The sequence below is a fragment of the Nanorana parkeri genome, unplaced genomic scaffold (genome assembly GCF_000935625.1).
Source record: "Nanorana parkeri isolate BGI_ZX_2015 unplaced genomic scaffold, ASM93562v1 scaffold352, whole genome shotgun sequence".
Classification (NCBI taxonomy): Eukaryota; Metazoa; Chordata; class Amphibia; order Anura; family Dicroglossidae; genus Nanorana; species Nanorana parkeri.
Genome location: NW_017306620.1, coordinates 937,906 through 948,723, shown reverse-complemented (window position 1 = coordinate 948,723; position 10,818 = coordinate 937,906). Strand labels below are relative to the sequence as shown.

Sequence of the window (10,818 nt, the reverse complement as noted above, 5' to 3'; positions counted from 1 at the left end):
TCAGCCCTAAGTTCCACTTTAATTCTATGCATTGCTGCTTAGTGTGCATTTGAAAAATAGGACATGTAGCATTTTGTTTAAGCACATTAAACAGGTCCACACAAATGATTGGAAAAGCACAAAAATAGGTCTAGACCAAATGTGTGCTTAAAATGCAGAAAATGTACATGAATACATGTTTTGTTTTTTTTTTACTTTCAGAAAAAAACTTCCTTCACCATTTTTTTAATCCTATGTTCCATCTTAGTGCCACTGATCTCCTGCAACATCCTTGCAGCCACTCGATGTCTACATTGTTGTAGGGCATCTGCAACAATGGCTGCATGCCATGTATCAGAGTGGGCTTCCTGATGGTGACAACAGTGGACCATGCCTGTGTAATGTGCATGTACTGTAGTCTTCGCCGGAAGCCTGTGTAACAGGGTGAAAACACTGAAGCATAACTAAGAGACAGGGAAATAGTGTTGTCTCCCCTATGACAAGAAGTGCCCTAACAAGTGCCAAGTGATATATCATTGTGTGGCAATGCTCTCAGCAGCATTCAGGATCCACCCACCCCCTGGATGAAGAGGGCGAAGAGGACTTGCGACATCACACAACCAGACACAAGACTAATGGAAAAAGGTATGTATACAGGTTTTTCTTTAAAAGTCATGGGTCGTCCCAATGGGGATCCAATGGATTACTGAAAACAGGTCATAATAAGCTGTACTTACTGTATAAACATAATTATGTAAATATAACAGGATATTGACATACCACTTTTATAATAAATAAAACATTCAGGACACAATAGGAATTATTCATTCTGGATAAAACATACCTTCTCTCCTTTCTCTCCTTGATAACCAACTCCCATATTACCCTACAAATTGAGATACACAAAATAACTTATAAGTGTAATAATCTGTTTGAGAAATATGTGTATTCTTCTGGTTTATGAATATGTCAAAGTTATGGTGCACATATTTTAAATAAAAGGATTACAAAATAGGATTTTTTTTAAATCATAGTGATAAAGAATTACCTTTGGTCCAATAAATCCAGGTGGACCAGGTGGACCCTAAAACAACAACAAAAAGTTGATAAAACCATAAAAAGTATTTTTATGCGTACAGAAAAAAGCACGAGAACATGTATGACAAGATCTACTATTCATTCCAAGCACTTCTGACCCATCTTCATTTAACCTGCACAATGTGTTCCCGCCCATTAACAATGTTTGGACTTGTATTCTTTCAGGTTGGGTCTACAAAAAGGCAACACGAAGGCAGGCAAAAGTGTAGCTCAGTGCAAATTAGCAGGCCAGACCGCTGGGTGGGAATGTGGCTGAGGTTAAGAACACCTGCCAAGTACCCTTCTGTGCAGCCTGTGGAGGCTAGTCCTTAGTTGGCCTCATGTTTTTGTGATATCAAAACAGCAAGTGGTTCCACATGGTAAAATGTTCAATACCATGTGGTCACCTGGATTAATATTTACAGTAGATAAAGTCATTTTTAATGTATCATAGAGCAATGTTCAGAGTGTAGTAGATCATAGCAGTCAGTCAGCATTTCATTTCCTTGTTCTGATTACTAATGAGGATAACTGAAACCTGATTTTGTACTACAAGTATGCACACCTCACTACTCTTGGCATCTTTTAAGAAAGACCTATTATGTATCTTATCATGCAAATAATGTAGTATACAAAACCTCAGTGGGATTTATTGTTTTCGGACCATATTCATCAAGCAGGATGTAAACACAGACACCTTCAAGTGCCTGCCTATCTGTTTAGGCCCACAGCAACCCATCCCTCTCTACTCTACAAAATTGGCCAGAGCTGTTGTGGTCAAGGTGTGGCATGCCCTTCAAGGTGTGTCGTGCCCATCCCACTACCCTCCCCTTCATACTGACCACAAAGCAAAGGGTGGCCTAACCATTCAGTGATCTCCTTAAGCCCATGTTTGCTATACGGAACACCAAAGCAAAACTATCACATGTTATAATGCTGCTCGAGAGTCCACTTTAGCATAAAATAAATACTACTGCAGTGCATGCCCTTAACTGCTATACGACATATACTTGGGAATGCCAATTACTATCAAAATAGCATTTGTTATAAAAAATAAAATTACAAAAATATGACTTACTGGTAAGCCTGGTAGACCAGCTGGCCCTGTCAGTCCAGAGGATCCAGCTGGGCCACGTGGTCCCTGTATTAAAACAGTAGAAATCATGCATCAACTAAATAGTGTTATTAAAACAATCATTTTATTTGAGATTTTCTTACTCATTTAAGTCATAAAGAGTAAAACAACTTTAACAAGTAAATATTATTTCAATGTACTAGATCAATTAATCCAAATATATACATACAGGAAACCCATCAGCGCCATTTGTTCCATCATCTCCCTGAAACAATAAAAATAGTAAGGTTGTAACTACAAAGGCTACCACCAAACTCCACACCAAGTCAGTTTTGGTGGTACATATCGTAAAGAGATCAGTAAAGTCATCATCAGAGGAAAATTAGAATGTGTGTCCCCATTCATCTACATATGTAATTTTAGCTCTAAATATTCAGTTTATCAAACAGCACAGAATTTTCTCAACAAAGCAGTAATGTTATCTTGATGAAACAGTGAAAATAAGCGCTCCACTTGCTGGCAGAAATATGACTGACTAAAAATAAATATGTCTGAAAATAATAAAGGACTATATAAAAGTACCATAGATTCATTTTAAAGCTAACTTGTCAACAGTAGATGGTAGAGTTTACAAATATCTAGGTATGATCTTACCTTAGGTCCTTTAATTCCACCTTGTATATAGGATGGTTCACCCTTCTGGCCTTTGGGACCTGGAATACCCTATGGCAAAGAAAAGGCAGCACATTTAAAGCACTGATAATTCCTTTTTACTTAATAACAATTGTATACTATTGTTAAAGGAGAACTATGAGGTGAGTGCTTTTAACTCACCTCATAGTTCTAGCCGACCTGTGACAATGACACTGTCACAGGTCGGCTCAGTAGATCGAGAAGTGAGCGAACACATACTTGCGTTCACTCACCACTCGATCCTGTCACAGCTCTGTGCCGTGACAGGGGAGCGGCTGGATTCCCCCCTCCCCACTCCGACTTGCCAGCGCTGACTGGCGGATCGGACGGGGGAGGGGGCGGGTACAGCTGGCTTTGCCTCTAGATAGGCAGAGCCAGCTGTCACTCACGCAGCTGGGCGGATCCAGACATAATTGTCGGGATCCGCTTCAGCTGCGGCGTCTCAGTATACCACGAGCAGTAGCAGTAGTATACTGAGCTTAGGGTGACGGGAGGACGCTAGTTTGTGTCCTCCCGTTACCCTAAGGAGAACTATGGGGAAAAGCCTTAACCCCATAGTTCTTCTTTAATGAAAGCAAAGTCAAAGAAAAAGCTACTGGCTGCAAATGTAAGCATTCCTAGTTATGAGTATTTTGCAGTCATTGTTATAACAGTAAATTTGTGGCTTCTGTTGCTTTTCAATCAAATCCTGAATTGATGTGTTCCATTCAAATATTGAAGCAAGCTCACCTGGAACTCATAGGCTACAATCTCTAGTGCTGCATAGAAGTGCACCATCTCGTGGTTTAAGTTTATTACTGTCCGACAGGTGTGCGCCCACACCATCTAGTGGTTTTGGATATTATTACTTGTTGGGACACTTCCAGTCACACCTCTGGCTTAGGAAGTGATCAGCTCTAACAAGATGTCTGAGCAAAAAATTCTCTGTGAGATTGTCCCTAAGCTTCCTGTGAGCTCACTCTTAATTTTCCTGGTCCTGCTTCTTATTTCCATTGATGACTCAGCTTGTCTCTGACCACGATTCTTCTTTGGTGATCCTGTTTGCCGCTAGTCCTGACCTCTTGCTTGATTTGTATCACAAGCTCATCTCTTGATTCTGTACTTTTCCTTCTGCTAGCTTTTGCCAGTTCAAGTGTTTACAAGGACTGCAACCCGGGAGATGTCCACAGCAAAGCTCTTTACTCCTTGCGGGGTGAGCTACATCAGGTGGAGGTGGTAGGGCAGAGGCTCTGTCATTTTTTTTAATGTGGAACTATACTCACGTACACAGTGATGCTGCATACACAATCAGTCTCTCTCTCTCTCTGGATATATATAGCAATTCAGATTTTATGCAGGTTGCACAGTGTAGATTTTTCATATTTGTTCTAAAACCCCAAATTAAGCTGTATTTTTTTTCACTTCATGTGTTTGTAGATAAATAGCTAGATAGATAGATAGATAGATAGATAGATAGATAGATAGATAGATAGATAGATAGATAGATAGATAGATAGATAGATAGATGTTAACTTAAACATTCTTACTGATGATCCAGCTGGCCCAGAAAAACCAGAAGACCCAGGAAAACCGTCATCTCCAGTGGTACCATTACAACCATCCAGTCCAGGCAAGCCTCTGTGACCTGGCTGTCCACTATAACCCTTAAATATAATACACAAAAGAGAATTAGCAGTACACAATTTTGCAGCAGATTACAACATATTTATGTTAAACCATTTCCACGCGGACCAAGACCATTCTTTATGCCTTAATTTTTTTTAAAGGGGGGAAGTCTTTAGATCGTGGTAATGACTTCTGGAAGTTTTTGAGTTACATACAAGGTAATTTATTCCAATGTCTTCATAAACAGCATAAAAGGATTCGCCAGGTGTTTACATCGTTGGATATCAGCAGTGGCAAGACGTAGGTCAGTAATATTTCCATTATACTGCATATATACAGAAATATATATAGCTAGATTTCAATATGCACTCAAGCAAGCTTTTTTTCTTGGGGGGCATTTAGAAATATATTCATATATACGGTAGCTACTCTTTCTGACTTCTTTTCGAAGATTCATTCTCTGGAGATTGATGAGACGCTATCCTGAAACATGTATGTGCAAATCAGGTGTCCTGGCTGCTTGCTTGTCCCTAGCCAGTGGCTTATCAAGTAGTAAAGCAAAGATTGGGATTATACTTTCACCTACAAACTGTTAGTAATGGCAGGCGATTTTCTTTAGCTCAACATTTGTATTTACTAGGGATGCACCTATATATCGGCCGCCGAAACATATCGGCCGAAAATTGCACTTTTGGCTAAATGCAGAAAGTGCCATTTTCCTGCCGATACATCGGCGCATCCCTGCTTTCTTTCCTCCCCGCAGGGCACTGCTCTGTGTCCCAGCAGGGAGGAGAGAAAATGTTACAGTCGGCCGAGCGCTGCGGGAGGAGAGCGCTGTGAGCCAGCGTCTCTCCTCCCACACCGCTCAGCCTCCTGTGACAGTCCGGCAGAACGGTGTGTGGGCGGAGACAGCCTGTGCTGTCACAGGAGGCTGAGCTCTCCTCCCCGCACCACTCGCTCAGCCTCCTGTGACAGCTGTCAGAAAGGAGAGCGAGTGCAAACACTCAGCGATCAGTGATCGCTGAGTGTTTGTAGATAATTGAGGACATAGTATGGTTACTATATCCTCAATTATGAATGAATGGGAAGTGATCTACAACCCCCCTGTTTATTCATGATTGTGGTTATACCGTAGTAAACATACAATGTCCTCATGTTATGAATGAACAGGAAGACTCATAGAAGATTCCTGTGCATTGATAACAGGGGCTGCAGAAAAATCATTTCGGTTTTGAAATCTCCATTTCAGTGCACCTCTAGTATTTACTCTTGTTCCAACAGTAATTATTTACAATGTAACAAAAAGTTAAATTAAACAGTACCAATCAAAAACAAATTTCAAAATACATGATAACACATCTTAAAATAATATGGTCACATATTAGGGAATGCTAGATTTATTATCATAACTATACAGCTGTCAAAACATGTGAAAAGCACATTCACAAACTGAAAGAGTGGCAAGATTAACTTATTATTTATTTATTAGGATTGTGCTTGTGGGATATGCAGAACAGAATCCTTGCTATGCTGTGAGGTAGAAGCAAGGAGAAAGAATTAGGGATTATCATGTCATGCATTCATAAGACTTAATAGAGATCAGCAATGATCGTCCTTACATGACATGTATAATCTCAATTAAAATCTGGTATTGGATGATTTTTTTTTTATTAATATATTTTTATTTCAAAATTTCAAGATACATATAGCTTATATAACACACATCAATACATATGCATACTTACATTCATACATTCTATGGGGGGGAGAATCCTAAATACTTCAGACTTTCTATAGGACTCCCATATCTCCCATATATACTTATATTTGTCCATTTTACTGTTATCTTTTGCAATTAATTCCTCCATGTATCTTATTTCTTCCATCGTGGTCTCCCACTTCTCAAGTGAGGGAGGAATCCTTGATTTCCAGCCCCGAGATATGTTGACTCTTGCTGCGGCCAACGCGAATCTAATAATATCTACCTTTATCTTTTTTATAGGGCCGGGAATCATGGATAGTAATGCAATTGTGGGGTTATTCTCCAGATTTAGTTTACCTATAGATCTATAGACTTCAAATATTGACTCCCAAAAGGTATAGACTCTAGGGCAACTCCACCAGATATGCAGGTATGTTCCCTCCTATATTACATCTCCAGCATCTATCTGACTCACCCGGGTTTATGTGTTTAATTCCTTCTGGGCATCTATACCATCTCGAGAGTATTTTATAATTTTTTTCCTGATAGAATGAGGATTTAATAGAACTATGTGTCATAGTAAAAATCCTTCCCCATTCTTCCTCTGAGATCTCCCTCCTTATCTCCTGTTCCCATCTCTTCATATATTTTGTATGGCCTCTGGCTTCTTCCTCTCTTAACAGGCCTGCCAAGAGATCTATATGCCCTTAGATGTCTAATAAAGTCTGTTGCCTCAATCCATAACTTTCCGTTGATTTGTCTCTCCGGTTTAAACTCTGGTTTTAGCTCTTCTTTCCCTATCTCTAGAACCTGCCATATCTGTGTATGAGGGAAATTCTCAATGTTTAAAAAGGAGGACATTGGATTGGATGATATCAGAAGTGCTCTAATGTATTTGCTTTTTAGCTGAAAGGATCACACACAGGTTACCCATACTGCTCTAAATCTAAATATTCTATTTTTCCATCAAGCTCTGGGTGGGACTCTTCTTTAGGTTAATGGAGAGAACAGGTTGATGATAGGGAAAGAGAGTATGGGCAGGTCCTGTTATATCTAACCAGATCATTTAATCAAGGGAAAATGAACAATTGACAGCAGATAGGGTTACAGTCTGATATTAAGTGGTTAATAAGGGGATTGCTAAGACACTTTTTCTTTAGTTGTCATATAAAATTATTAGAGCATTATTTATAGACATAACATAACCTTATTTAGGTTATAGTAATAATAATAATTTGCAAAGCGCAGCAGGGGCATCCAAGGCCAGGTGTCACCCAGGAGCGAGGACCAGGTAATACCCCGCCATGACGTCATCGTGCATGCGCATCCATAACCGAGTGCCCGACTTTTTTAGAGGGGGTGACACCAAAATGACTGTCAGTCATTTTGGTGTCAATGACTGTGAGCCATTTTGGTGTCACCCCTCCAATGGTGTTACCCGGGTCGCAACACCATTGTGACGCCACTGAAGTGCAGTAACCTTTAGTAACTAATGAAATATTTTTCTACTGCAGTCTAATTAAGGTCAATAATGCATTATAAAGTGTTATAAATTTAGGGTTTATGGTGATTAATTGAATTGCAATTTGCAGAATATAGAGCAAAATGTTTAATCAGTCTACTTACAGGTACTCCATTGGCACCTTGGAACCCTGGAACTCCCATAGGGCCCTGTGAAAAATGAATACATAAAATGAGTATATAATTAGAATATATACCAGCGGGCAAAAGAAACATATAGCAGACTATATATAGACTATATAGGATGGGCAAATTATTATAGAATGTTTTAGGAAAACTCAGATGCACAGTAAAATTGGAATAAATGTAAACAGAATACATAGGATGAGAAAATCAAAATTGTGCCCATGAGGGTGAACTAAATATGAAGGGTAGAAGTATGTCACTGGTGGTTATCATTGATGGTGGATGTCTGATGAGGGATTCAGGGTGAAGGAATCTATGTGGTCATAACTATGGGAGCAAAGTGTTCCAAGTACTCTGGTTAGAGCTCAACCATTCAAATAGCATGGTACTCTGTATGGGCCAGGATGTACTTGAAGGGGATTGTGGACATTTCGGAGTATTTTTGGCACAGATGTTAAAAAACATTTTCAACAAGTTGAAGTTAAACAATGGTCAGAAATATTACAAAAAATATTAGAATAATAATGTCAGTTTAAAAAGTGATTACTACTAAAACACAAACATTTATAAATCTATTAAAATAATAATAAGATTCTTTTTCCTGACCTGGTCGCCTTTTGACCCAGATGGTCCTGGTAAGCCTTGAGTTCCTCTTTCACCCTTTGGTCCAGCAACTCCGCTTGGCCCTGAGAAACCTGGGGGCCCCATTGGACCCTGAGCTCCAAGCTGACCTGGACGACCCTGTTAAACAAAACACATAACTATCAATTTACTTTTCTTTACAAGTGTTTTTTTTTGGAAGCTTTATTTTATCTTTTTTTTTTATTTAATAGAAATTTTTATTAAAAGAAATGAGTATAAAAATATAAACATAGGTATAAAGAGTAAACAGTGTACAAATTATCGCAAACAACAGAGCAAGTAAGCATATATAGTAGGTATGGCGTCATACAGCTATAAAATAGTACATAAAATACCAGGAGAGAGCACCAAAATCAGTATACATGCAAGATTGTTGCCCATATACACAAAGTAAAAGGGAAATCGATGATGATACTAACAATGAGGTCCAAGGAGAGCAGGGGAATCCACAGAGCCCGTATCACAGACATACCCATAGGACTCCACGCACCATCGCCAGACCCCAAAGGGGGATGACCCCATCTACAGGCTAGCAAATTAAATGCAAGCATCTTCAAGCCATACCAGTAGGGCAAGAAGGAAGAACAAATAGAGGAGAAGAAGAAAAAACAGGAATAGAGTAGACAGAAGAAAGGAGTGTCCATGGGGGAACTAAGTATGGAGAGAAGAAGATTGAGTGAAGGGAAAATAATAAATTCTTATAAATTCATAGGAATCATTATTTTAAATCAAAGTTTTTTATCAAGTTTTACAATGACAATGAAGCATATAATCTTATAGAACCTTATTGAAAAAGGTTGTGATATTTTAACATGCTAACATATCTATAACATAACTTCAATGCAGTAAAATCAAAGGGTCTTTGCATTTAACTTTAGTGAACTGGAAAAAAAAGTTGTTAGGTGCTGAAATTACTGCATGCTTTTGTGATCTGAAACTATAATTATTGAAGCCCAATTAAAGTCTCATGTCTACTTTTCTGCTATATTTCTGCTCTGCATGGCAATACCTTAAAATATCGTATTCTCTGGATTTATGTCAAAATTGGAAATAGGCTTCCTGTAATCCCACTACAATGCTATATGCTGGCATTGATGATCAAGTTAAGGTACTTGAATGTATTTTTAAGGCTTTACTCCTTAGTTTAGTGTTTAAGATGACAGCCCTGGTTTGTGCACATTTTCATGGCTCACATTGCAGGCTTTCTTCTTTTTTTGTTTGAACATTTAATTGGGCCTGAATCTTAGAAATTCAACATTTTCTCCACAGGAAATTCAATGTGACGCCGGGTTCAGATTGTAAAACAGCTGCCCCCCTCCCTGTAACTGTGTGTAACATGATCACTAAACACCATCTCTGCCTTTACACACAATACACTGTCATTAGGGGGGTGGGGGTTTGCCACTATGAATACTAATGAATGGAGGGTGGAGAGCTCAGTTGTAACATTGCTTGCAAAACACAGAGGCGCCCATTTCCATGGGGAGATGAAGGGCTGGTACACACCACAAAGTCTGCGTTCCAGAGCATTCAGCCTCTGGAATGCAAGCTGGCCATCTCCCTGCGTTCAGGGGCCGGAGGGGGCGTGGAGGTGCATTGAAGTCAATGTCACCGCAGTTATGCCCCCCGCCCGCAGTGTGATCGCCTGCACCAGAAATGCAGGCACTTTATGCCTGCGTTCCGGTCCAATGCACTCTGCAAAAATAGTGCTTGCAGTATGAAGGGCATGTGGCTTGGTATGGTGCATGGGGGGTGCACATGCCCCCCCCCTTGTCTGCTCTTCCAGGCTGCTGTTTGCATTAAGGGTCTAGTAAGGGATTTTAGGGGGAACCCCACATTTTTTTATTTTTTTTTGGCTTAGGGGTTTCTACCAGATCAGGGTCTGTTATCAATTGGGGAGGGGACACTATGCTTTTTTTTTACCTTAACATTTATAAAAAGTTAACCACTCGCCACCCGGAGCAATTTCTTACATTTGCACACACAATGATAAAATCAGAATTTTTGGCTAGAAAACATCTTCAGACCCCCAAACAATTATATATTTTCTGAAAGCAGAGGCCCTGTAGAATAAAAATGCTACTTGCAATTTTTTATGTCGCACGGTATTTGCGTTTTAAATGTTTATCAAACAAGTATTTTTAGGATAAAATACACTAAAATTAAATTTAGTGCACAGAAACAGAATATAATACCCAATTTTTTGGTAAAATATAAAAGATGGGGTCATGCTGGGTGAATAGATACCAAGCATGTCAAGCCTTAAAATTGCGTACATCCATGAAACCGCAAAAAACTACAATAACCAAAATTTCCCATAGGCGACGCTTTAAACGCAATTACGGCCCATCAGTTTAGTGCTAACAGTGATTGACGGGCCTAGAATTTTTGCTCTCAC

At 39.4% G+C, this 10,818-nt stretch overlaps 1 protein-coding gene across 1 annotated transcript in view; it reads right to left on the bottom strand.

Annotated features, from left to right (window-relative positions):
* Positions 1–10,818, bottom strand: part of COL4A6 (collagen type IV alpha 6 chain) — a 199,280-nt gene that overhangs the window by 57,359 nt on the left and 131,103 nt on the right. Inside the window, exons 5-12 of the mRNA XM_018558662.1 lie at positions 8,385–8,519; positions 7,758–7,802; positions 4,351–4,467; positions 2,786–2,854; positions 2,361–2,396; positions 2,135–2,197; positions 1,028–1,063; positions 824–865 (exon numbers count right to left, since the gene is read on the bottom strand). Of these exons, the coding sequence (XP_018414164.1) occupies positions 824–865; positions 1,028–1,063; positions 2,135–2,197; positions 2,361–2,396; positions 2,786–2,854; positions 4,351–4,467; positions 7,758–7,802; positions 8,385–8,519 (543 nt within the window). The remainder of the gene's footprint in view (positions 1–823; positions 866–1,027; positions 1,064–2,134; positions 2,198–2,360; positions 2,397–2,785; positions 2,855–4,350; positions 4,468–7,757; positions 7,803–8,384; positions 8,520–10,818) is intronic.